Below are 25,220 nucleotides of genomic sequence, written 5' to 3'. Positions count from 1 at the left end.
CCTGTTCATGTACTCTGGATCTGACGTTTGAAGGTGTGTCTGCTGATGATGATAGATGTATCGGGGTAGCCGCAGAATGGTGGGATGGCACTTGGAGTAGACCACGGTTCGTGGTTAGGAGCTCGTTCCTTGGAACCAGCCTCGCGGCTGGGAAGTTTGGTATAGTTCAGGAACCATGGATGAGCCATCACATGGCTGTTTCTGAAGATTGGCTATCTATGGGCCTCACGAGGTCGTACCCAGCCGATCGGGTCAGCTTCTGGCCACGATGGGGGAATCCCGAGCAATTAAGCTTCAAGACCATGGCTTTGGAAAGGTCCGCTCATCCCTGAAGATCACTGCACAACCCGAAATGAGTCAAGGTTGGAGTAAGAGATGTGATGGCGTGTGGAAGGAATGACTTGGAGAAGGAAGAGTTGAGACAGTTGAGTTGACATCGATGTAGTATGAGTAGTTGAGTTGGTTGTGTTGGTTGTGTTGGTGAGACCTTGAAGAGGAAAGAAACCGAGAGACACGGAAAGGTCACTTGACTTGCCTTCTCTTTCCTTTCGCCCACCACCAAATGTCAACTCTGTCAACTCCCTTTCTCAATATACCACAGAACACAATCACCAGCATCTAAACAATGCAAAGATGCTGATACCTTGGATCATCTCCCACCAACAACCGGTACCAGATTTCTGGGCCGCGATAGCCTTCCACTGGCGGAAGTCTTGAGGTCGAGAAGCTTTGTGTCTACGTAAATTCCCTGACTGACAAACTTCGATGGCGTGCGAAAGCGACTAGCCCACAAGCAGTCGGGGGCTGTATAAGCCTGCAATTACTTGACCCAGCTGCGTTTAGACTCCGTCGCATCATCGGAGAGCGTGCGTTCCAATTATGAAGATCTCTGGCGCAACAGCCCGACTTCCCCGTGCAGATTAGATCGATACTCCGTCCTGCAGGCGATCCTGCACAGAACTTTCGACTCCTTGTCGGGCCCTCTAGCAGACTTCAGGGGATTAGCTGTTCTAGCATGGATCAGCAGTCCTCAGTAAGGAGCTTGTCGCCTGGTCCGCACCAACGGCACCCTTACTTTTGAAGAAGCTCCGGTTACAGATTGACGTAAACACTCATTGAGTATGTTCTGGCAATCAAAACTTGGCAATCTTCCTCTCCTCTGGGATTGAGCGTCTTTTCTAGGCTTCCTCGCAAATCAGCGGTTGTGCAGCGCAACGGACTCGGAGAATACTAATAAAAATGATTGTGTTAGATGCAGAAGTGGACCCCGCGAACGAAGACCGTGCAGCGTGCAAGCTACGGAGTACTATTCCTGCTAAATCCTGCGCTAGCAGTATGCGAGCTTAGCATTTGGTGTTTTGGTCCCTGTGGTCCACTCACTAACCCGCACTAAGCTTGACCCATTGTCAGATTTTCGGATGCTCCATACCAGATCTTTGTGGCCCCTATCCGGGTCTTCAGTCGGAAGAGGCAAGACGTGTGGATGGTCACGGCCAATTGTGCTGGCAGGATTCAACTAGAAAGCGAAGCGAAAATTAAGGATGCTTCGCGGAGAATTTAGACTGGACGTTGCCATGCATGATAACCCAATTTCTAGCCTGCCAGTCCCTTAGCATCCTCAACAACCTTCTGCCCCAGGATTTAAAGCCTGCGCCTGTCACTTTTCTGAGCCGGCTGGACCCTGGTACCTCTGTCAACCTAGCATTTTGGATCTAGGTACTCTTACACCGGGAGATGAACGATGCCTGCTCTGTCACTACTGTCACACCTGCTGTACAGCAGTGATGCTGGTCGCGCCCATCTTGCAGGTCGGTCGACCCCGCAGGTCGGAATTCTCACGGCCAGCGACAAAGCAGGGTTCATCGCCATGGGTGTTGTCGCTCTCTGTTCATTTGTTGCATCCTTCGGTCTGCTGTCATTCCTTACCTATCGTTTCATCTTCTGGCGTCAATACTACAAGCGTCCGCTGGCACAGAACCAGTACGTTGTCTTAATTTATAATCTCCTTCTGGTCGACCTCCAACAAGCAACGGCATTTTTGCTATGTCTTCACTGGGTTTCCAAAGGCTATGTCTACTATCCAAGTGCACCCTGTGTTCTTCAAGGATGGTGGATTCAGACTGGTGATCCTGGAAGTGGTTTGTTTGTCTTGGCGATCGCCATGCATACGGGTGCCGTGGTTCTGCGAGGTCGACAGTTGCCATTCCCGATCTTTGTCGCCAGTGTCGTGGGCCTTTGGATATTCATCATCATCCTTGGTCTCATTCCCGTTGGCTTGTTTGGCTCTGAGACCTTTGTTATATCCGAAGCAGGCTGGGTAAGTGGTCCTGAAGTTGCTTGGTACAAGGTTTCAAAAACTAATCCTTCTGTCACATCTCCAGTGCTGGCTGAGTCCACAACACGAGACGGAGCGACTATGGCTGCATTATCTATGGATTTTCCTCGCCGAATTCGGTACAGTCATTCTTTACGGAATCATGTTTTTCTACCTCCGACGCCGTATGCAGGAGGCGGCGTCTCTGCGTCAGAATCACCAAGAAAACTTGAAGCGATTGAACCGGGTGGTCGTTTACATGGTCATTTATCCTTTGGTTTATCTGGTGCTGTCGCTTCCGTTGGCGGCTGGCCGCATGTCAACCGCCCGGCATATTATTCCTAGCCGTGCTTACTTTGCGGTGGCCGGAACCCTGATGGCTCTGTCGGGCTTGGTGGATGTGGCGGTGTATACCTTGACTCGCCGCCACTTGTTGTTGGAAACCGAGCTCAGCGCCTCGGACAGGATGTATGCTTACACGGAGTCGGCGGCATACCAAACACACATCACGACGGGTCACGGCCACAGCGAGACGAAAAAGCCGCGCATGAAGACTCGATTTCGGCGGGGAGGCCTACAGAGCATCAACGACACGGTGGACGACAACCGCGACTCGTCTACCGAAGACATCGTGCGTAAGACGGACATGGAACTGGCTGATCTGGGGCATGGCGTGTACCAGGAGACGACCATCGAAATTTCGCACGAGCCAGCCGAGCCCGAAGATTTTCAGAAGATGAATCGCCACAGCGGGTGATGCCGGTGGAGAATTCAGCCGGATTCCTACTCCACCTGCCATTCATTCCCTAGATTAATTTTTTTCTTTTTTCTTTACCCCTTCATCCTCCTGTGTGGATACAGTCACTCTTTCTACTTACTGAGCATATCTCACCCCTGTCACGATCTTTCTTACTTACGAGAATATCCATGATCACTATACCAATACCTGTATCCATATTCATGTACACCTAGGTTGTCCATTGAGGGCAATTGATAATCACTAATAACTTTCTTCTTGGTAACTGTCTGACGCGGCCTGTCAATGCTGTTTGTTGTGTGATTACGGATACCTCCCCCTCCTTTCCGGTTGCACGTTCAATTTGTCAACCCCACCGACGGACACTGAAGCGGATACGAAGCCGGCTGCCCTGGATGGCACTGCCCCGACCAATGGGCGGTCTGGAAGCGCGGTCGGCATGAAGATCGACAGGCCGGCCCCACAACGTGGAAGCTTGAGCCGGTGAGAAATATGATTGGTCTCCATCTCGTCGGCTGCCGCACTAGGCCTACTCTGGTTTTTCCCTCTTCGGCAACTCCCTGCGGCTCCAGCTCCGACTCGCTCAGTCACTTCTCAACGAAACAGGGGCTGGATCGTCACCAGCATCGACTGGCAAATAAAGTTTTCTATCAGCTTCTCGGTTGTTTCCCGTTTATACGAGATGCCTGCTGGTTCTGGTGCTGCTAGTCTCCGGAGCAAAGGATGTCGCTGAGAGACACGGCAGGAAAACCTTCATCTGTCCGGATACTCGGGTCAAGCGAGGCTGCATGATGCATTTGCTAGTCGAAAAGAGGGTCGAGTAGCTACCTCGTTACCGGTAGTTACCTACCTTGATGCCGCAGTCCGTTGCGTATCTAGCGGCCGACACTTGCTAGCATACATCTGAGTTAAAATACATACATCTGCAGCATGAGCTTGGCGACACAACCAAGCACCTGTCTCTCCTGCTGTCGCTGGCGCTGTCATCTCTGCCACTGACTCGCCGCCAACTTACAGCATACCTCTCCTCTGGGCAACCATTCCCAACGTGGTCATCCTTACCGACACGCGTTGCAGGATGCCTGAGCTGGTCGTCGACGGCAGCAGGTTTTCTTCGCGTCTGTCGCCTAAGCGATCCACTAAAATGCGCACACATCCTTCCCGGTGGCTGCGCAGCTGGCAAATGACAGCCTGCGTGAATCCCGAGTCCAGCGTCATTTTCGAAGCCGAAGCAATGAGTGGCTGTGGCTGGAGCTTACGTCCCGTAACTATGGATGTGGCTTGGTGGCTGAGGTCGGAACCGTGGATGGTACCCAGTGGGCCAAGACTTCGTGTATAGTCCGTGGTTCCTCGCGTGCTGTGTTGGTAACGGTAACAAGGAGGTGGATATCGAGAGACCACGACGCATGTTCGAGCGTGTTGAGAGGGGGCAGGGCGGTTGACGATACCTTTGCGTGACTTGGGACTTGGATGTAAGCTGTGCGACAGTCATTGGTTGGGTTTCGTCTAGATGGAAGAATGATTCGCAACACTATGGCGATCATAACGACCTGGAGATGAGCATGGATAAAATCAGCTCCGTGTGCTTTGGTTGGGTTCCGTTGGCTAGAGGTGCTCTAGACCCATGTTCTTGCGATGAGATTGGAGGAAGAGCAGCCGCAGTTGCGTGTTACTTGCTGTCGGATGATTTCCATTGTTCCTTCCATAATTTCACCATTCTGTTCATGAAGGTGCTTGGACGATCCTTCATCGACAAAGCTATGGTCTGTTGGTCAGACTAGAACCAATGACACTGAACTGCGCCTGGACAGGGCATGGCATCATTGTTAGCTATCATGACTTACATGACAGCCATGGTTCATAGTATAATAGCATATCATTTTCTGAAGTGAGAACGAGTTTTATAGCTGATAAGGCCATGTTTTAGCGTAAGCATGAGGTTCGATTGATTGCCATCTATGCCCTCATTTCTCAAATAATCGTGTCTACTCCGATGCTGATTTCTCGGTTTCCTTCAGTCCTAAAACATGTATATTCCTCCCCAGCCTTGAGACCAATAATACACCCCAGGAGAATTCAAATATTTTTGACTACATCCTGGCAGTCCAGTTATGCACTTGATAAGGGGCGCTATATTCCAGAACCCGTTTTCCTTCCCAATTCGTGTCTACTAATCTGGCCCAGTATCATGTCATATATATATACGCCCTTCCATGATCAGAATAAAGTCTGGAGTTCTCATCAAGAAAGAAGATACTATCTTGCCAGGTATGAGAAATAAATCTCATACCCACAGCCTACTATCTCACATACTGGAACTACCTCCAGCCTTGGTCTATTCACTCCATACGGCCATATATCTCTCCCGCTGACTCGACATACAACACCATAACTTTTCATTCCAACCTGCAATCAACACTACAACCAAACCGCCATCCAGCATAAAAACAACACTCTCAAATGTACAAATACCCCAAGGTACATAATATAGCCAGGTATCCAACACCCGTACCCCCCTCTCCCACGTAATCAGCTATAACATGGGCATCTCTAAATCCCTTCGACCCCGTCGTCGGCCCCTAAGGTTAGCGCCGGCCCTAACCCAGTCTAGCCTACCTCCCTATTTCTGTCTAATATCTACCTAAAGACACCGCCTCACCCTAACGTCTTAGCTTCACGATCGGGCGCTTTTATTTTCATCTCGAGGTTCTCGTTTCCAACAGAGGATTGGAGAATGGGGAGGGAGAAAGACTAGACTAGACTAGCGGAACGGGCGGATGAGGATCCCCGATGCTGATGATCTGAAATTGGAGTTGCGATGTGGTAATTGTTTCCACTTGGGTTGGTCTTGCTTCGATTGAGTCATGTTGTTGGGGACTGACTTACTCATGTAGGGGGAGGGGGGAGTGTTTGAGTGAGACCGGGGCAAATGACCGATTAATGGGGTGAGTTGAAGAACTGGGGGTTTGGCATTTGTTTCTTTTATTGGTAAGGGTGATTGTATGTCAGCTTATAGTAAATTTTGGTGAGGGGTAGGGTAGGGTTTGTGGTTGACAGTGATGGTGGTGCTGTGGAAGGTGTATATATGGATGGTTCATGGCACGCGATGTTTGTTGGTTCAGGGGCCCATGGGTAACTGGACCGTTAAGTTTCATCGATTGTGTCGTCGCGTGTCTGGATTATGGGTTCCATAGCTTTGCGAGAAATCCCCAAGCAAAATGTCCATGATTCCATATGGCCTAGACTTTCCTTATTTCTACTCCTCACAACGTGTTTGTTTTGGTCCGAGACGGAGCGCAGACACTCGGGGTTCTGGTCCCCGCTCCCCGAGACTAACTATGATCCACCGGAATGGTCGTGACATTCTTGCTGCTGGGGGCGTGGGGATGCAGGATATAACATAAGAAAGTAAGATGTAGAATGTCTGATATTTAGGATTCATTGTTGTTGTAACGTAAGTTAAACAACTATATCATAGTCAAATAATCTCGAATATGGGATCTTAACGTACGGGGGCGCAAGGTTCAATGGTCGGACGATGCCAAGCCAAGGCTGCAGTGGGGGGTTCAGAGGCTCAAAAAAGAGCAGAGCGGGATAGTATTCAGGTCTGTCGTACGGGGCTACCGGTTGTGGATCGGAGGGCTGGTGCTCGTGCTCGTGCTCGTAGCTTTGGTTTGATGGAGGGTGCTTGTTTTACCGCTGTGACCAGATAACTGGTTGGTAAGGTTGGTGTAGCGGCAGGTGAGATGTGCGTTTCTGATTCTTCTATAGTACAAGTCTATCGTCTCATGCCACAACATCCAGCATCTCCTCCACTCGCCCGAACTTGTCGCGGGTCTTCCCCTTCTCCTGGCCGCGCGCGCGCTCGGCGCCGTCAATCCGCTGCCAGTCTTCCCAGCTCGTGGGTCGCAGGCCGCGCTTCTCGGCCTCCGGACGAACGCCCTCCCAGCCGAGGCCGGTGCTCTTGTTCGGACCGTTGAGCGAGATTTGGCCCCTCACATCGGCAGCAATGGCATCGGCCGTAGTGAACGCATCGGTCATCGTCGTGGCAATGACGCCCGTCGGACCGCGCTTGGCCCAGCCAGCACAGTACAAACCGGGCAGATGGGAGATGATCGAGCCATCGGGAAGCTCCTGACGATCGCCGATCTCGGTGCGGCTGGTGATCCGCCCGAATCCATCGTTGGGGATCACTCCGCGCTGTGCATCGAATTGGACTCCCAGGTCTTCCATGCCCGGCAGCGCGAGCGACTTGTATCCCACGCTTCGGAAGAATGCGTCCGCGGGAAGGTCAACGGTAGCCCGCTCGCCGGTCGGAAGATATTGAGGGGTCACTTTGGCGCTGGCAAGGAATGGGTCGGACGTGTCCAGTTGGTTGCGGGCGAAGGTGACATGTGAGAGGCGGGCGGGGTTCTCGGGGGATGTATGCAGGCTTTCGGGAGAGAGGAGAAAGTCCAGCGACCATGACTTCTGTGCTTTGGATGGGTCGTTTGTGGAACCCTTGGCGAGGAGCTGGACCAGACGTTTCTGGGCGCGAGGCAGTGCTGACATGACTTCTTCGGGAGGGAATAGATCCTTAGGGACCGGGTCGAACGCTACGGATGGTAGCTGGAGGAGTTCGCGGAGCTCTTTGATGGTGAACGCAGCCTGAAGCCCAATGCGGTCAGTTTCTGTGAAGACACGGCCAAGAGCAGTCAAGCAGGACATACCTGCATTGGTCCTCGACGACCCACAACGCGGACCCTTTTGATTTTGCTTTTGAGCAGCTCCTCTACCGCATACTCCGCGATGTCCGTCTTGCGCAATACATCAATATCCGACAGCAAGATCCGGGCCACGTCCAGAGCCACGTTGCCTTGTCCTACAATGACAGCATTCTCCCCAGTGGTCAAGTCTGGAGCCAGATCCCGATGCTCGGGAAGGCCATTATACCAGCCGACAAACTCCCGCGCCGAGTAGACGTTCCGAGCGGCTTTCTCGCCCGGGATGCCGAGCTCTTTGTCCTTGGGCGCGCCGTATGCGAAAAGGATGGCATCGTAGTGGGGCTTGAGCGTACTCAGAGGGAGAGGCGCGCCTAGTTCGACATTGCCAATGAAGTTGAATCGCGGGGATGTGGCGACCTCGGTAAATTTATCTTCGCAGTTCTGAATTGGACGGATGGTATGTAAGTCATGGATTTGAGCGATGCTCGGTCGCAATGTCTGAACGTACCTTGACCTCGGGATGATCAGGGGCAACACCATATCGGGCCAGACCAAATGGGACGGGCAGCTTCTCGTACATATCAACGACTGCTCCGTCCACCTTGGCGAGCAAGCGATAGGCAGCATAGAAGCCGGCCGGACCCGAGCCTATGACGGCGACACGAAAGGGTCTCTCATTCTGTACCACTTGGCTGTATCGACGAGTTTGTTTGACGAAGTGAGCTCGCCGAGATCGTGTCAAGCCGTGCCACGAGGAGCGAGTGATCTGCGCGGTGCATTGAGCGCAGACATAAGGGGCACGTTGGAGATGCATCGTGTCTGAGGGGGGAGAAAATGAATCTCTCAGTCAACCATTCCGGGGAAAAGCGGAAGAACCACGGGCAAGCCACTTGCAGGGTCCGATGACATCGTATCACGTGATAGCTCTATCACATCCGTTGCCGGGCCGACAATCGGGCGTGTTGTTGACGATCGGGTCGCAAACCATGGAAATGAAGGAACCTGAAAGATGGTGGATGATGGTTGGAGTGTGATTAGTTAACTGATGGATGATGACAGACGCAGCCTGCTTGCTCTGCTGCAGGTGCCAGCCAGCCCTGCAGGTGCGCGCTTGCTTCCCCTCCCCTCCACTTCCCATCGCTTTCTCCTCTTCCATTCCTCCTCCTCTTCGTTCCACGGTTCTTACATTCTCCCTCCCGCTGTCATTACTGTCGTTCACTTCCTATTCCTCCCCTCGTGAACCTCTTTCTGGTGGTTGCGACGGGTATTCTTTCTTTCTTTTTAAGCTTATCACACACAGCATTCCCACATTCCACATTCCTCTCAATCTCTGCTCTCCACCCCGCCTATCGCGTGGGTCAATGCTCTAGTCCTTAGTTCGCGGCGTCGTCGTCATCCATCGCGAACATGGGCGAGTCCGACCCTCCATATTTGTATGATCGCCCCATTCGCCAGCATACAGCTTCGCCACGTTTCTACAGCCAAACCTTCAATCCCAAGGCCGTGACAGAAGCAAGCTGGGCTCAACCAGAGCCGAGAGCGGAAGTCAAAGGTCCTTTGGTTGATCTCAATCGGCACCCGGACTCGGTAAGCATCACCTCTACCGATCGTCAGCGTCGTCTGTTTATTCATGCTCATCACTTCTAGTACTACAATGTTCCCGATCGGACGCGATGGACTCCAATGAGCCTCCACACAAAGAGTAGAGTAATTTACGGAAGAAAGGTGCAACTGGGACTGCGAATTCTCGCCTTGATCGGTGCGCTGGGATCGTTGTTCTGCTCAATTGTCATCAAGAATGCAGCAAACACCATCATCTGGATCGTGCGAGTGGGGGTAAGTGCTGCACTAGACCACGAGGAGTAGATATGTACTGATCGCGCTCTAGCCCGCTGTGGCGATTTTGCACAACATATACAGTATCTGGCATTTGAGTCGATCTGCGATCAGCAGGCCCCCTGGCTCCCAGGCCAGCTACATGCTGTTCGCTGGAACTCTAGATCTGGGATTAGTTCCGTTCTACGTCTTTTCGGCATTTCTGGGCTACAGACAGTGGACTGATACCGCCTGGAACTGGACCACGATGCTGAGTTCTGAGTTTGATGTGACAGCCAAGATCGCCGAGTCCACGTTTCTACTGAGTGTTGTCAACGGAGGGTTGCATGCTCTATCCCTTGGGATCTGCATCTTCTTGGGGATAATCTTCCGCCAGATCCACCGTTTGCCTCCGGACATGAACCCACTGGAAGACAATCTCACTGCCCGCCCAATGAGTCGCAGCAGACAGAGCATCAAAGAGAAGCATGCTAGTTTGTCCACTCTGGATACTGACGTTGGTTCAAGTGAAGATCCATTGATCGATGCTCGCAAAATGCCATTCGTCCACACCCGCGAGAACTCGTACCTCGATGGCTTGAGTCGCTATCCTCCCAGTGTTTCCGATAAGAGACATTCTCAATATTCGCAGTCCAAGCAGCGCATGTCGCGGGCCGAGTCGATCCCTCAGCTGCCATTCCAGCAGCCTAATGATATTCCGGACGATATCACTATCAACTCGCCAATCGAGAATCCCGATATTTTCAATCGACCAACCACAACAATCTCACATGGCTCCCCAGTCCGCAAGCCGTCACCTGCTATGCCTCCCCGGTCTCAATGCGCGAGTCCTGCTTCAGATAATTGGATCGTGTACCCATCTCGCTCTGGGACCCCAGTTGAGGCAAAGACTCAGCATCCAGACCCTCGTGAACCATCCTCCGCATACAGTGCCGCCGAGACACTGACGTCGGCCAAGAATGGGGTCATGGATTGGTTCAACGGCTCGCATCGACAAGATCGGCCCGTTGGACAAGCCATCACAGAAGACGTTCGCGGCGAATATGAGTCGATTGCAGCCAACGAGTTCTACAGCCACAACAATGACGACGACGTTCACGATTTTCTGTACCGTACTGGCTTTTATGACAACGCTGAACAAGACATCGGCGACAACCGGATCGACATTTTCCAAGACAGCGACCATGAACACGAATACCTTGACGAAGAAACTCGGAACTCACTGCGCGTCAATCCCCTTGCCTTGAATCCTCCGACCCCGCAGCCCAGGATCAACGGTATCCGCAGCGTCACCCGCTCGCCAAGCAACAGCAGCGGCCGTATGGCTTTGACCGATATTCCAAACCTATCACCTAACCCGCAACAACCTTCAGAGGCAATCTCTACCGACCCAAGCCCGAAGAAGAGCAAGACCTTCTACGGAGACGTATCTCTGGCAGGCGGAGGCAACGACAGTGGTAGTGACAACATGACGCGAAAGGCCAGTCTAGGACAAAAGCTCGGCAAGTTCACCATGAATCGGAACCAGAAGCGCAGCGCCTACGGTGCACTCAAGCAGCACGATGACGACGATAACGACTACCTGCAAGCCGACCCCGTTACTCTGGCTGGCGATCGCAAGGGTCGCGTGGTCAGCAACTCCGGCGCGGACTTTGGTCGAACGGCCACGGAGTCGCATGCCGCTGCGACTGCCAACTCTGCCTCGTCGATGTCCTACGGGAACTACCTTGCCGGTTTGGGCGTCGTTGGGGTCGGAAGACGTCGCGACGTCAGCGGGAAGATCGCGGAGGAAGGCCGGGCGGAGACGAGCAAGAAGCCGGGATTGGAGAGCAGTAGTCCCGCGCGCGGTGACGAGAATGCCAAGCCTGTGCGTGCGGCCGGATGGGCGCGGTTCGCTGGGCTGTAGGCTCGGTGTTGTGGGGGATTGTAACTTGTGACGTGATGTGGTTTGTAATTATTTGTGCTTACGGGAGGGTCTCCTTGTGATATTTTTCTTCATGACTCGACGGGTTGTTGATTTGGATGGATTATGACGATCTATGTGGATTATGATTGGTTGATTTGATTTGCTTTGATGGATGGGAATTCCCGCTCGGCTGTGATACTCCGTTAGGTACCCCTTGTGTTGCGTATTGTAAGTAGTGTACAGACGTCCATATTGGCTGGATTACAGCAGGAACAAAAATGGAATGGAAGAACATATCGATGAGATATCTGGAACATTTGTAATACACATATGTACAGCTGGGTACTCCAGCAATGAAAGTTGTACAAAAAGAAAGACAAAGCAACAAATAAGTACATGGTACCTAAAGGATGAAGAAAATATCAAAAGATGTGTCGAATACATTCCCTTCTAGATTTTAGGGGGAGCAATGGAGCATCTTAAGAAGGAACGCCCTCATACTCCCACCCCTTGATGACGCGCTTATTCCGGCGGGAATTGCGGCGGTTCGCGTTACATTTCACGAACAGGGTCAAGGCGGCGATGATGCAGATGACGATGCCGGCGATGGCGGCCACGAGCACGGTGCGGCGCTCCAGCTCGCCCGGGTCGGCCGCGTACGGACACCCCGCGTCGGGCCCGCCCGTCACCCAGCACGAGGTGACGTCGAGGGAGTTGAGATCCAGCCAGACTTCTTTTTTGGTGGTGGCCGTGGCCGCGGAGTCGAGGACGTCGAACTGCGTGAGGAGGTAGTGGTACAGGAAGGAGTTCTCGACGCCGGTGCGCGGGATGGAGAGCGAGGTGTTGGGCGGGCAGGCGTGGTCGTAGGCGTCGGCGAAGGAGTGCGCCGTCGCGGACAGGCGCCAGGTGAACGGGGCGGTGCCGACGCGGCAGGCGGCGTGGCGCGTGAGGCTGCAGTTGACAGCGCGCCAGTGTCCTGCTAGGGTGAGGTCCATGACGGCGCAGTGGTTATTTGTGGAGGTGTCTGAGTCGGAGTCTGAGGATGACGTTGAGGTGTCGGCGGGTTGGTGGATGGACCAGGCCCAGGAGGTGGCCATGGAGAGCTGCTCGTAGGGGGTGATGGTGTCTGCGGCGGTGGTGTTGAAGAGCGTGTCGTTCAGCGACGGCGTCAGGCCGCACGCCGTCAGGTTGACCGACACCGCCGACATCTCCTGGATGGTGGCATTGCGCGACTGTCCGGTCGGGATCGGGATGTAGTCGGAGATTGCCCAGGAGGAGTTGGCGTCCGCGATGCCGGCGGCGCCCGGCACGTAGTAGCAGGTCGAGTCGAGCTGGCCCGCCGCGTCGACGGAGATGGAGATCGTCGAGGACAGGTAGTGCGCCGGGAAGATCAGGCTGTGCGCCGCGGACAGGTCGTACCCCTGCAGCTGCGGGTCGACGGTGCCGTATTCCACTAGCAGCCGCTTCTCGCGCGCCAGCTGCACGAACTTCCCGCACGGCCACCCGTCCGGCGTGCTCTGGATGCCCTTGGCATCCGAGTCCACGGTGAAGTACTCCGCGATCGGCTTGTAGCTGTCGTCCACCTCGTACCAGGATTCGTTGAGGTTGGCGCGCTCCGAGGCGAGCTCCGACGGGGTGTAGACGTACGAGGAGAGCTGGTGGTCGAAGATGGAGTTGAGCGTGTCCGAGCCCGTGGGCAGTTGGCCGCCGGTCAGCTCCGAGGCGGCTTCGTCCGGGTGCGCGGCGCTGGCGGCGGCGTGCAGGTTGAATGTGACAAAGCGGATGTATGCGGTCAGCTCGGTGCTAGTGCGCTGGAACAGGCCCCGGAGCACGTCGATCAGCCCGTCGAGGTCGACCTTGGTGGTGCACCGGTAGGAGCCGAGCTCGTAGAGCAGCGACCCCGAGGAACTAGCCGTTGCGGTGACGGTCGCCTGCGCGGCATTGGTCGCGGTTGCGGTCGCGGTCTCGGTCGCGGTACCGGAGACACTGACGACCGTCGCGTCCTGGGGTATTGAGACTGGGCAAAGCAGCCATTTGCGTTCGTCGGGGGACCAGTACAGGTCCACGATCAAGCGACGATATCCGACCGTGAGTAGGTTCGAGATGCATCGCCCAGCCGCATCTTTGTCATAGATATTGTTTCTAAAGCATGCTGCGCGCAGGGAGACGGATGAGGTGGTGACGAAATTCAGCGGGATCTGGCCGGCGACGTCTCTTTCGCTCTATGCGACATTAGTGGTATGATTCAACGTAAGGTGGAGTTTGTCGCAAACTCACCAGGAAGACAGCCGACTGCGTCGCATTGAGAATTATATCGGGATCGAACTTCATTGATGCGTTACTACAGGCCGCGGACAGCGGAGAGGCTGATTGCGCGATGGAACAGTCGGCATGACCGTTGGATTTGAAGCTACATGCGACAAAGCATGAGTTGATGATGCAGCAGTGGAGAAGGGAAGATGGAGCAGCACGGAAGAGGGGAGGAGGAAAAGCTCCGGCCGGCCGAGTGCGGAGAAGAAGGCGGTGGGTGACTTTAAGCCCGGCCCAAACACCATCTGGCCTCTTCTTTCTTTGCTTTACTTTGCTTCCACCTCACCTCACCTCACTTCACAACTCAACTTATCTCACCCCGCCCTTTCTACCAGCCCAACTCTTCCTCGCCTTTTTGCGTGCTTTTTTCAACCCTGAATATACCCAGGGGTTTTATTGCCAACGTCGCGTGAAATTTTCTGTTATCAGCTAGCTCGATCTACACATCCATCACTCATTATGGCGGCGCCCGGTGGGCCATCTCCCCAGCAGATCGCAGCCATGCAGCAGCAGTTCGCTGCTGAAGCTGCCAGACGCGGAATGACTCCGGAACAGTTTGCCCAGCAGCAGCGTGAACAACTCGCCGCAGAGGCCGCTAAGCACAACATGAGCACCGAACAATATGTCGCGCAGCTCCGCGCGCGCGCCATCGCCGCACACCAGCAACAGATCGCTCAGGCTCAGGCTCAAGCCCGGGCCCAGGCCCAAGCACAAGCTCAGGGAGCTCAACCGCCCAGCCAGCCCGGTCAGCCCGGTCAGCCCGGTCAGCCCGGTCAGCCCGGCCAGAACCTGCCAACACCTCAACAACCCCAGCCCCAGCAGACGACTCGTCAAGTTCCCGTCAACCCGTCCAATCCTCCCGATCCAAAGGCGATCGCGGTGGCGCAGTTCCTGCAGTCGCAGAACCTCAAGACGCGGACTTGTATCATGGACGGTCAACGGAAGGAGATGTTCAAAGGTTCGATAACGTGGTAGCTCGTTCGATAACAGCGGCGCTGATACAGTTCTCTAGTGAAACGCGCGATCCGCGCCCTTGAATCCCCCGCCTATGCTAAAGCCGCCGCCAAGAAGAACTCCCTCCTCCCGCCAGTGACCGACCGTGCTTCCGCCGAGAACGTCTTTAAGCTTCTGCCCCTGTCCCTTCTGGCTCTCCGAGTCTCCAAGGTCGATCCTCACGCGGGACATAACCACGCCAAACCCAAGAACCGTGTCAAGGGACTGTGGACGGTCAAGATCGAGCAGCACCAGGAGACCAACCCGATGATGCACTATGTTTGGCTGTACGAGGGACCTCAATTGAAGCAGAAGTTGATGGCGGGTGCCGTTGTGGCGGGTATCTTCGCTGTCGTGTTGTTCCCTCTATGGCCCATGATGCTGCGACAGGGAGTCTGGTACTTGAGTGTCGGCATGATGGGTTTGCTGGGATTGTTCTTCGCTATGTCGATTTTCCGTCTCATCTTGTTCTGCATTACTGTCTTCGCGGTGCCGCCTGGTCTCTGGCTCTTCCCGAACTTGTTTGAAGATGTTGGGTTCGTAGACAGTTTCAAGCCCTTGTGGGGCTGGCAAGAGGTATGTGTATCTTCTTCTCCTGGCCTGGGACAATGCTGACCAACCTGACAGAATAAGAAGAAGAAGTCGAAGTCGAAGAAGGCTGTGGCTGGTGAGGCCACGGAACCTGCTACCGAGACCGCCACCGACGCAGCTCCGGCAGCATCCACGACAGCAACTGAAGCACCCGATACTTCCAGCACTGTCAAGCGCGATTTGGCGCCTCGAGTGGAGGAGGTTGGCGACGAGTAAAGGGGCTGCTGGGTTGGTTGCGGATTTGCCTTGTACTGTCTGGCACTGTTTCAATGGCACGGTTGGGTTAGGTATCATATCTCTTCGGTTTTCGCGTTTCGATGCTTCCGGGTTTACTTATATGTGGGCATAAAACGAACTTGGACTTGGGCTTGCAATTGAAAATTATCATTACTTTGCTTTCATGAACTGCTCCGGAGTTTAGAGTTTAATTTATGTATTCTTCATGAATTTGTTCCTTTCCTGTTGCGTTGCAGCAAAACCAACAACAGACAAACGGACTTGTCTAACCCCTTACCAAACTATGATCTGTCCACTAACGTAACTCCTCCTTCCTTTCAGCAGACAGCCGTTGCGTTTGAGCCTCGTTTGCGAGTCTGTCCATTACACATCCCGCTCGACTATTGTCTGTTCTATCTTTCGGCTGGACACTGCCTTGGATATCAAAAGTGTCATGACAATCTAGAACTCAGTCGTTGTCGCATACCCACAAGTCTGCGGGGTAGTGAGTTTCTATCAAATACATTGAATATTCACAAAGCCGCTTCTGCGGACCGTCATTCACTCTTCTCTGTTCCAGCTTCGCTCACATTACCTTCTCTTCCCTTTTTTTATGCTTAGCCAAACCTCTTTTGGATAATCCCTCTTCCTTGGGACGGCAAGAGAAGATTTCGAGAATTATCTCTACGCGCTCACTTGTTTAACGTCAATACAATCCCACCAGCGTGCCTCCGGCCTTTCATATCCTGCAACCAAACTGGTACATCTATCCACCGACTGTTGATGACGAAATCTTCAACAATCATATCATCGATGTTGTCTGATCATACATCTGCGGCTCAGTGATCATGGCTCCAGGGTCAGTTGTCTCCCACATTTCTTCATGTCTTCTGAATTGACGGCGTTATTTCATCTAGGGTATGTTACGAGTTTGCGAACAAGGGACACTGCAACAGAAGGAACTGCAGGTTCGCCCACGTGCAAAACGACCAAGCGAGTCCCTCTCCTAGACCAGCATCTCATCACAGATCGTCATATGCTCGCCTATCGAACTCAGAGAGAAACCTTCGAGCATGGAAAAGAAACGTTGATGCTATTAGCACTGCCTCTCAGTTGGGGCCCGTCTTCCGAGAGGCACGGCGACTCATCGACATTGATGTTGGCATGCGGCAGTCCGTCATACAAACACTTGGTACTGAGAGTGGTTCGAGATGTATCAAGAAAATGCTTGAACAGACCTTCGAAGGCCTGGACGGCTCCAGACAGGAACAACTTCTCAGAGCTCAGGTCATCCCAATCTTCGAAGTAATTTCCCACCCAGAGGTCCTACCGTCTCCCGTCCTCGAGCAAGCGGTCGGAACCATCTACAACTTTCTATATGGCATAGGGGGTGTCAGTGCATCACAACTCTTTGCCTACATCTCAGACGTCTTGAAAGATCGTGTAAAAGATGAGATCACCGCATCCTGGTTGGAGGTTACTCTTTTGGTCTTCTCTCAGATGGTCGAGCTCAACTCGGAGGCCCTCGTTCAAGAATCCCTCAGAACCGTTGCCAAAGGATTTGAGGAGATCTTTCTCCCCTGGACGAGCAGTCATACGGAGACCTCTTTACACCACCAATCTCAAGTGCACCTAGAACGCCTCCTGAGACGTTTTAATATTGGTAGCTCCCTTCCGAGCATCGGCCAAGATAATTCTCGAAATGCCGTCGGAAATTATGAACCCTTTGTCAGTAAGTGCGACCCACCTGGGGGCCGCCATGACAATGATCATGCAGATATTTGTCGGATCCGCATCATGCCAAGTTACCAAGAGATCCTGAGTACACGAAACGAGTATCTTCCCCTATGCGATCCTTCACAGTGGCATCTACATGGTCTTGAGGGGCTATTAGATCGCAACTTTCGTTTGTTGCGGGAAGATACCATCGGTCTTCTCCGTGATGCCATCCATTCGGAAATCAAGCTTTCAGGACAATCCCAGAAAAATAAGAGTCAACAGCGTACAAACGTGCACCACCGGGTGAGAATCCTCAAGATTGACTTTGACTCGATGGCCGGTGTTCAATTCGAGGTTGGCTTTCGTCAGCCTGCCAATGTCGCTCCAACGTCGGCTACGAAGCGCGAAGAATGGTGGAAAATGTCTAAACGCTTGCAGCCAGGTGCTTTGGTATGCCTCATAACTAAATCGAACTTTGTGCTTTTCTGTACCATCGTTCAACAACAGCCAGAGAACATGTCACAAGGACACGGCGCTAGAAACCAGCGACAAGAGAAAAATCATTTGTGCACTCTATCGGAAGATCCTCAAGTTGCACGCATTACGGTGGAGCTGACCGATGGGAGAAACAAGAATATCCAGAGTCTTATTAGACAATACACACAGCAAGAACCGTGCTCCGCTCTGGTGGAGTTTCCCGGTGTCCTTCTCCCAGCTTTTGAGCCGACTCTACGAGCACTCCAGACATTAAAGCAGACCGCGAACTTGCCCCTGTCTGAACTGGTCATTCCTCCTCGTCCTAGTACCTCCGAGCCCAATACAGTCTCTCCTCCGCGCTATGCCCTAAACCCGGGGTTCCGATTCAATCTCCGATGCTTGACAAATGAAGATAGGGATCTGTATGTCTATCCCGATCAGCCAGCCGACTTACGAGCTCTGCGTCAGCATTCCAGCCTCGACGATGCACAGGCGACTGGCTTTGTCGATGCTCTTCAACGAAGACTTGGATTGATTCAAGGACCACCCGGAACCGGCAAGAGCTATACAGGTGTTGCTATTATCAAGGTCCTTCTTGCAAATAAGGGCCCTGGTATGGCAGACTTAGGACCGATCTTATGCGTAACATACACCAACCATGCTCTTGACCAACTCTTGGGTTCCCTACTGCAAAGCGAAGTCACCAAGCAAATCGTTCGAATCGGTTCGCGGTCCAGATCTGAATGTATGGAGCCCTTTCAACTACGCACGCTCGCGAGAAAGTTTGACAAGACGAAATTTGAAAAGAGCAGTCAATGGGAGTCTCATCGCTCTCTGGAAGAGTGTGCTCGTGAGTTTAAGAGCATAGACCTGACGCAGAGAATCACACCTGCTCGACTAATGCATCAATTGCGCGATCACCATACGGATCATTATAACCAGCTTTTCGGCACAGATGAAGACAGCTTCAAATACCAACAGAGCATGAACAGCAAGGTCTTCAATCGTTGGCGCTTTTCCGGTGGGAAAGCCGACGCCAATCATGTTCGAAAGGTCGAAGATTTGATTTCGGTCAACCTTACGCAGATGTCACATTTCGAACGAGAAGCTCTGTACCGACATTGGCAGATGGAGATACGGAACGAGATGGAAGAGAAATTGATAAATATTTGCGAGTCACATAACACTACCAGACGTGAGCTTGATAACATTCGCAACGAAGTTGATCTGCGATGTCTCGCTCAAGCTGATATTGTTGGCGTTACGACGAGTGGTTTGGCACGGAATCTTGAAATGCTCCGGAGGATGAAGTCCAAGGTTGTGCTATGCGAAGAGGCAGGAGAGGTTCTTGAAGCCCATGTGCTTACCACTCTTTTGCCATCGGTCGAACATGCAATTCTCATTGGGGATCATCTCCAGCTCCGGCCCCAAGTACAGAATCATGAATTATCGCGCGAGAACAAGAATGGTGGTGAAAAGTACGCATTGGATGTATCTCTCTTCGAACGCCTTGTCGATGCAGAGAGCCCTATGGGTGCCAATCTGCCATTCAGTACTTTGAATACGCAGCGGCGTATGCATCCATCCATTGCTCAGCTTGTACGTGGCACATTATATCCACAGCTCCAAGACGCAACATCTGTGAGTGCATACCCTGGCGTTGCTGGGCTTCGAAAGCGATTATTCTGGTTAGATCACCGTGTACCAGAGGCAGACCCGTCAATTGAGGATGCAACAGCCATATCAAAATGGAACGACTATGAAGTTGAGATGACTACAGCCCTTGTCAGTCACCTTTTACGGCAGGGAAAGTACAGGAAGGGTGATATTGCTGTTATCACACCTTACCTTGGTCAGCTTCACAAACTACGACGCAGACTCGGCCAGTTGTACACAATCGCTCTGGGGGACCGTGATGAGGATGACCTCAATAAGGCTGGCTTTGACGATGATATGACTCCAGACTGCACTGTAGTAAGATCAACTCTGCTGCAGAGCGTGCGGGTTGCTACAATCGATAATTTCCAGGGCGAGGAGGCTAACGTGGTGGTCATCTCACTGGTTCGCAGCAATCCGAAGAACAATTGTGGCTTTCTGCGGACGCCGAATCGAATCAATGTCCTTCTTTCTCGAGCTAAGCATGGCATGTATATCATTGGCAACTCGATGACGTCGATGCATGTTCCCATGTGGGCTGATGTCCTTGAGATGGTCGAGCAGAACGGAAACATTGGCACCAGATTAGAGCTACAGTGCCCACGGCACCCGGACAGTGAGATAACCGTCTGCGAACCAAACGACTTCCCACGTCTCTCCCCCGAAGGAGGGTGCAATCTTCGATGTGAGAGGCGTATGTTATGTGGTCATGCATGTGTGCAAAAGTGCCATTCCGAAATTCTACACAATGCGGTGTATTGCCTAGAACCTTGTCAGAGACCACTTCTGGGATGCTCTCACCCCTGTCCAAACAAGTGCGGCGATCAATGCCCAATCAAATGCATGATGAATGTCTTCCAGGAGGATAAGCAGCTTGATTGTGGTCATTTGGCGCCTAATCTTCCATGCTGGCAGAGTCAGGACTTGTCAACCGTCCGGTGCGCTGTCTTGGTCAAGAGAACCGTTCCGGGCTGCAGACATGATGTTACCGTGGCATGCCATATTGATGTGACCTCTCCACATTACAGATGTACTGCTCAATGTCGGGCACCGTTAGCCTGTGGTCATTCGTGTAAGCATTCATGTGTCAAGTGTGTCACCAGAAGTGATACGGGCGAAACTCAGACCGATCATGGTCGTTGCCAGCAGATATGTGGCAGAAACCACTCTACTTGCGCTCATCAGTGCGAGACGCCATGTCATGGTTCAGCAGCGTGCCCACCCTGTCAATCAGCCTGTGATGTACGCTGTGGTCATTCCAGATGCGACAAGAAATGCTCGGATCCATGCACTCCTTGCGCTGTAGAGATCTGCCTGTCATCCTGCTCTCACAGTTATTGCACAATGCCCTGTGCTGCTCCATGCGATCATGTCCCATGTTCGAAGAGGTGTGATCAATTGCTAGCGTGTGGACATCAATGCCCGTCCGTCTGTGGGGAGATTTGCCCACCTGCGCGATATTGTCAAATATGTGGGGGCGATGAAATTAAGAATCACATGGTTGACTTTATCCTTGGGGAGACCTACCGGGACATCAACCTTGACGAGAACCCATGTGTCTTTCCGCGATGTGGTCACTTCTTGACAATTGAGAATATGGATGCACAAGATGGACATGAAGAAGTATTACATCCTTGACGCAATAGAGAAGCCAATTGGGATTGCCGCATCAGCGGCGCCGTTCGCCATGGACGACATCAAGACGTGTGCCAGCTGCCGTGGGCCCCTGAGAGATATCGCCCGGTACGGACGGTTGGTGCGCCGTGCTCTCCTGGATGAATCGACAAAAAAGTTAATATTGTACATGAATCGCGAATTCGTCCCCCTAGCGCAGGCACTCCCTCGATGCATACGACAGCTCCAGGAATTGACAAATGAACGACCTATTGCCTGGCCGGCTACTGTGAAGATTGCGGGCAAGTACGAAGGGCAGATTACTGCGATGCGGGACATGCTTTCTCGAGCAGACAAGGGACGATGGCAGAATATTCTTGGTCTACGGCAGCGAATCAAGGATTATATGAGGAAAGTGACGCCCGAAGAGCAACCATACAGCAAAGTACGCAACCTGGTTGCCATCGGTCGTCGTCGAAAGGAAACTGCTGAGTGCCTTGAGCCTGGAAACGCCATCCTACAGATGAAGGGGTCAGTTCAAGCCACCGCGCTCAGTTTGCGTCTGGATATTGCCTTGCTGGCTGACTTTCTGAAGCTTTATCACGAGGCCCCGAAACAGGCCGATAGTGTGATTGAGATGGATCTATCAAAAAATCGCGGCCAATGCAAAGCTCTCGTGGAGACAGCGGGACTCTCAAATCACGTTGTTCATCAGACGGAGGGCTATATCTTCCTCGCCCAGCTCCATGCGTTCGAGCGATCGTATGCAGCCTCGGCTGAGCTGGTCGATCAACACGTGGCCCATGCCCAGGAAGCCCTCGATCACGCCAAAACCCTCTGCACCTTCTGGCCTGGTCAGACCCGTGGCTTGATGGACGAAGTCGAAGGGGTGGAGAAGATGCTTCGCGGAGCGACGTTCTACACCCCCGTGACCAACGAAGAACGCATGGCGGTCATTGCTGCCATGGAGCAGGAGTTCCGGGGCACGGGGCATTGGTACTACTGTCGCAACGGCCATTCCTTTACAATTGGGGAGTGTGGCATGGCGATGCAGAGGTCCGTCTGTCCGGAGTGTGGAGAGCCCGTCGGTGGACAGAACCATACCGCTGCCGAGGGCGTGACGCATGCGAGGGACTTGGAGGAGAATTTTGCGCGGCTGAGTTTGGAATAAGTTTCTGTCTTGCTGTGGTTTGTGATTAAGATCTTGGATCGCGAGATTTGAAAATATCTAGTGCTTGTGTTTAGTATGACATTTTGCTTAGCCGGGCTAGCTGGTTATCATGTGAAACCCCCCCCTTGAAATTAAACCTCACAAGTCCTCCAAACCCACAACCTCCCAAACCGACAACTCCCCCGACAACAATCGGCATCGCGCCAGCAACCCTCCCCTTCCTCCTTACACGCCCTCGGCTCCCCGCAGACCAACTCCCCATTCACCCCACAATTCCCCGACACACAATCCGCGTCGCCCGCACACGCCGCCCCATACGCCCCCGGCCCCGGCGCCGCCTGGCACATCTTCGTGCTTTGATCCTCACTGAACAGACTATATGTGCACACCAGCCCGGCCACACACTCTTGCGTCTGCTGACAACCAGCCCCGTACTCCCCCCCGGGTCGCGCACAGATCCCCGCCGCACACAGCCCGAACCCGCACTGCGCGTCGACCAGACACGCGGCCCCGAGCCCCAGGACGCCGGGGAGACAGGTGTTCGTCTGCGGCGCACATACCCATCGCTGCTGTCCGCTGTCGGTGCCAGGACTGCAGTCCGAGACAGCCGTGCAGGGTTTCCCCGTCTGGCTCAGCGCACAGCTCCCCGTCTGGCAGTAGCTGGTGCTGCATTCGGTGTCGGCGGCGCAGCATGTCCCTGCGACTAAGCGCGGGAGGCATCGGTTGGCCGGGTGGACGCAGAATTCGTTGGGCGAGCAGGTCGCGTCGGTGGTGCAGGGCGCTCGCGTCAGGAGGTACTCTGCGGTTGGGTCGAGGGGTGGCGTGCAGGCTTGCGTGGGGGGGAGGTGCATGGTGGTGATGGTGAGGAGGAGGGAGAGGGGGAGGAGGGTCGTTGTGGTTGTTAGGGTTGGGAGGCGCATTTTGGGGGGTGGGGGTGGATGATTAGGTGAGGAGAGGTGCGGTGGTAGGGGAGGTGTTGGGGGAGTTGGTGGGCTTTATGGGTTTGTTGTAGAGTATGCAGAAGCTATAACTCGAGTAAGTTAAGTTACGGGGTATGAGGCTAGTAGTTGATATCGGGGTTGGTGCGCGATGATCGGCAACTTTATTGATTTCCCTGCATGATGCGATGCTTGAGGGGCCGGTTGATGTAAGGGGTTGGTTGGTACGGAGTACCGGTAGAAGGGGACTGGACTGGACTGGACTGGACTGGTCATAGGGGTGATTCCTGCTTGAGGTGGTTATAAACTTGGGGATCGAATTGTACCTTAAGTTACCTACTGTACTCCGTAGCGTAACTGCCTGTTAGGGTCAGAGATTCTAGGGTAGGAGGGGCGGGGCTACTGGCTGGGTTTATCGGTGGGCTGGCTCTTCTGTTGCTTTGCAGGTAATTGTGGTTCCTGCTTTGACTGCGAGGTTTATCTTATCGCCGCGACTTATCTGAACCAGGGGCCGATTCAAGTACGATTTGTACCTCTAGATTGCGTGGTGCGTGGTATACACGAATGGCAACCTCTAATCTGCATGTGCTTTGCACACCTTGAAGGCAGGTTGGAATTCGACTACATGGCCAGAAATCGGACGGTGTGTGTACATGTAACATTAGGGTCAACGCTGCCGTAAGGATTTCCCCCGCAGCACGCGACTGAAATTTCATTTCAGATAAAAGCTTACTGAGCCACTTGCGTGCGCCAGTTTTCGGACTCTTGGAGATTTGAGTTAGATAGTTTAGATTTTGCTTTTAGTGTAAAATACACCAGCAAGCTCTCTGTCCCAGGGAACAACAACTCCCGTGTCATCCTCGGGTCCGATAACCCTAATAGGGACGTACAGTAGACTGGAAATATCTTCGCCCCGGTAACTGCATGCTCACGAAGGCAGCCAGGCTCGAATGCATCAAAGGGCAGACGGGGGCGTCTTGATGATGGCAAAGGTTAATAATGGATAGAACGAAAAACCCAGACCAACAGAGACCTTAAATATTGTGCACTGCCGCCTCAAATGTTCGTCTTCATTGGCGAGGCTGTGCAGGATCTCAAGCACCATAGAACATGAGATTTCAGTCACAATCACCGTGTTCTCCAGAGGCTGGGCCACAACTTTGTCCTTCCTCGTAAGTAACACCATGCCTCTGGTAGTGGAATGCCGCGTCAGCTATATCAAGAGATAACCTCCCATCGAGAATGCGACCATAGCAGGGCCACAATGTCTGACTTCTCGATGCGTCTCCCATCGAAGGAGGGCAGGGTACTTGAATGAACGGAACGCTGTGGCGGCTACTGTGGTGACGGTAGGCCAGGGCTCACCCGCAGCTGGAGGTAGATGTACTTGCTTCAGGTCTTGACATCCCCAATTAGCATAATGATGCACTCGGTGAAGTCCAGATCTTTCCCAGTCAGCTGCAGGTGAGGGTAATGCTTAGTGTTGCCCTGCGGCAGTTCCTGATGTTCTTTTTAATTGTTCTGATCTGCTTGTCTGTGCTGTAAAACAGCTCTTTATTCCTGGAGATGCAAGACCCGGCAGAAGGTGTTGTCGTACTGCAAACACACTCGCGGGTTTGTCCTCCATGGGCTCGGACCTTAAAATGAGCCAGCAGCCAGGTCTGCACCTAGATCTGCTTCCAGAACTGCATCCAGCTCCTCTTTTGTTGGTACCGGCATATTGGCGGATGACTGCGGCCATGGGGCAAGGCACACTTTGTTGCCTTTCTCGGTATTTGCGCTGAGCGTCCGGACGGAAGTGTTAATTCCATTTCCGCAGATTCTTAAGTTTTATAATCTGTCCAACAATCCGACTGTTGCTTTTTACAACAAGAGTACACCCCAACACCTATTTGCGTAGTAGCAGTCTTCGAATTAGCTTGTTCAGCTCCGCTACTATTATAAATGCAGCCCAGTGCATTAGATCCATATCTGCAGACCAGTAGTCAATTATGATAATGCCGCTGAGTGACAGAGCAA

At 53.1% G+C, this 25,220-nt stretch overlaps 9 protein-coding genes across 9 annotated transcripts; 5 read left to right on the top strand and 4 right to left on the bottom strand.

Moving 5' to 3' along the window:
* Positions 1–1,867: 1,867 nt before the first annotated feature.
* On the top strand, positions 1,868–3,071 carry gprD (the record flags this gene model as incomplete). Its single annotated transcript, XM_025583181.1, has 2 exons — positions 1,868–2,317; positions 2,382–3,071. 2 exons carry the CDS (start codon positions 1,868–1,870, stop codon positions 3,069–3,071), a joined length of 1,140 nt encoding a protein of 379 aa, XP_025436735.1.
* Positions 3,072–3,798: 727 nt separating this feature from the next.
* Positions 3,799–4,926, bottom strand: BO95DRAFT_486392 (uncharacterized protein; the record flags this gene model as incomplete). The annotated part of the gene is made up of 3 exons (XM_025590451.1): positions 3,799–3,974; positions 4,087–4,548; positions 4,916–4,926. 3 exons carry the CDS (start codon positions 4,924–4,926, stop codon positions 3,947–3,949), a joined length of 501 nt encoding a protein of 166 aa, XP_025436734.1. The 3' UTR covers positions 3,799–3,946.
* A 1,931-nt stretch (positions 4,927–6,857) lies between these two features.
* On the bottom strand, positions 6,858–8,588 carry BO95DRAFT_468985 (NADPH-adrenodoxin reductase; the record flags this gene model as incomplete). The annotated part of the gene is made up of 3 exons (XM_025589406.1): positions 6,858–7,718; positions 7,781–8,215; positions 8,283–8,588. The coding sequence occupies 3 exons, from the start codon at positions 8,586–8,588 to the stop codon at positions 6,858–6,860; spliced, it is 1,602 nt and encodes a 533-aa protein (XP_025436733.1).
* Positions 8,589–8,802: 214 nt separating this feature from the next.
* On the top strand, positions 8,803–11,818 carry BO95DRAFT_448104 (uncharacterized protein). Its single transcript, XM_025587775.1, has 3 exons — positions 8,803–9,361; positions 9,422–9,610; positions 9,663–11,818. Exons 1-3 carry the CDS (start codon positions 9,182–9,184, stop codon positions 11,514–11,516), a joined length of 2,223 nt encoding a protein of 740 aa, XP_025436732.1. The 5' UTR covers positions 8,803–9,181; the 3' UTR covers positions 11,517–11,818.
* A 6-nt stretch (positions 11,819–11,824) lies between these two features.
* On the bottom strand, positions 11,825–13,960 carry BO95DRAFT_400852 (Lectin C-type domain protein). The gene is made up of 2 exons (XM_025583850.1): positions 13,794–13,960; positions 11,825–13,738 (listed from the first exon to the last, which is right to left on the bottom strand). The coding sequence occupies exons 1-2, from the start codon at positions 13,845–13,847 to the stop codon at positions 11,996–11,998; spliced, it is 1,797 nt and encodes a 598-aa protein (XP_025436731.1). The 5' UTR covers positions 13,848–13,960; the 3' UTR covers positions 11,825–11,995.
* Positions 13,961–14,199: 239 nt separating this feature from the next.
* Positions 14,200–15,900, top strand: BO95DRAFT_448102 (Sec62 family protein translocation protein). Its single transcript, XM_025587774.1, has 3 exons — positions 14,200–14,784; positions 14,839–15,395; positions 15,447–15,900. Exons 1-3 carry the CDS (start codon positions 14,286–14,288, stop codon positions 15,624–15,626), a joined length of 1,236 nt encoding a protein of 411 aa, XP_025436730.1. The 5' UTR covers positions 14,200–14,285; the 3' UTR covers positions 15,627–15,900.
* Positions 15,901–16,509: 609 nt separating this feature from the next.
* Positions 16,510–20,719, top strand: BO95DRAFT_436870 (DEAD/DEAH box helicase; the record flags this gene model as incomplete). Its single annotated transcript, XM_025585251.1, has 3 exons — positions 16,510–16,544; positions 16,595–20,550; positions 20,664–20,719. The coding sequence occupies 3 exons, from the start codon at positions 16,510–16,512 to the stop codon at positions 20,717–20,719; spliced, it is 4,047 nt and encodes a 1,348-aa protein (XP_025436729.1).
* BO95DRAFT_488154 (uncharacterized protein) lies at positions 20,714–22,327 on the top strand. Its single transcript, XM_025590502.1, has one exon. The coding sequence runs from the start codon at positions 21,079–21,081 to the stop codon at positions 22,261–22,263; it is 1,185 nt and encodes a 394-aa protein (XP_025436728.1). The 5' UTR covers positions 20,714–21,078; the 3' UTR covers positions 22,264–22,327.
* Positions 22,328–22,394: 67 nt separating this feature from the next.
* BO95DRAFT_468979 (uncharacterized protein) lies at positions 22,395–23,183 on the bottom strand (the record flags this gene model as incomplete). Its single annotated transcript, XM_025589405.1, has 1 exon — positions 22,395–23,183. One exon carries the CDS (start codon positions 23,181–23,183, stop codon positions 22,395–22,397), a length of 789 nt encoding a protein of 262 aa, XP_025436727.1.
* Positions 23,184–25,220: the final 2,037 nt, after the last annotated feature.

Source organism: Aspergillus brunneoviolaceus, assembly GCF_003184695.1.
Source record: "Aspergillus brunneoviolaceus CBS 621.78 unplaced genomic scaffold BO95scaffold_107, whole genome shotgun sequence".
NCBI lineage: Eukaryota > Fungi > Ascomycota > Eurotiomycetes > Eurotiales > Aspergillaceae > Aspergillus > Aspergillus brunneoviolaceus.
This window is presented reverse-complemented; position numbering and strand designations above follow the sequence as displayed.

Coding starts and splice junctions, on each gene's coding strand:
- BO95DRAFT_448102 (XM_025587774.1), top strand. CDS start 14,286: ATGGCGGCGCCCGGTGGGCCATCTCCCCAGCAGATCGCAGCCATGCAG. Junction 14,785..14,838: donor ACGGAAGGAGATGTTCAAAG/GTTCGATAACGT, acceptor ACAGTTCTCTAG/TGAAACGCGCGATCCGCGCC. Junction 15,396..15,446: donor CCTTGTGGGGCTGGCAAGAG/GTATGTGTATCT, acceptor CCAACCTGACAG/AATAAGAAGAAGAAGTCGAA.
- BO95DRAFT_448104 (XM_025587775.1), top strand. CDS start 9,182: ATGGGCGAGTCCGACCCTCCATATTTGTATGATCGCCCCATTCGCCAG. Junction 9,362..9,421: donor TCAATCGGCACCCGGACTCG/GTAAGCATCACC, acceptor CATCACTTCTAG/TACTACAATGTTCCCGATCG. Junction 9,611..9,662: donor TCTGGATCGTGCGAGTGGGG/GTAAGTGCTGCA, acceptor ATCGCGCTCTAG/CCCGCTGTGGCGATTTTGCA.
- BO95DRAFT_488154 (XM_025590502.1), top strand. CDS start 21,079: ATGCACAAGATGGACATGAAGAAGTATTACATCCTTGACGCAATAGAG.
- BO95DRAFT_400852 (XM_025583850.1), bottom strand. CDS start 13,847: ATGAAGTTCGATCCCGATATAATTCTCAATGCGACGCAGTCGGCTGTC. Junction 13,739..13,793: donor CGCAGTCGGCTGTCTTCCTG/GTGAGTTTGCGA, acceptor AATGTCGCATAG/AGCGAAAGAGACGTCGCCGG.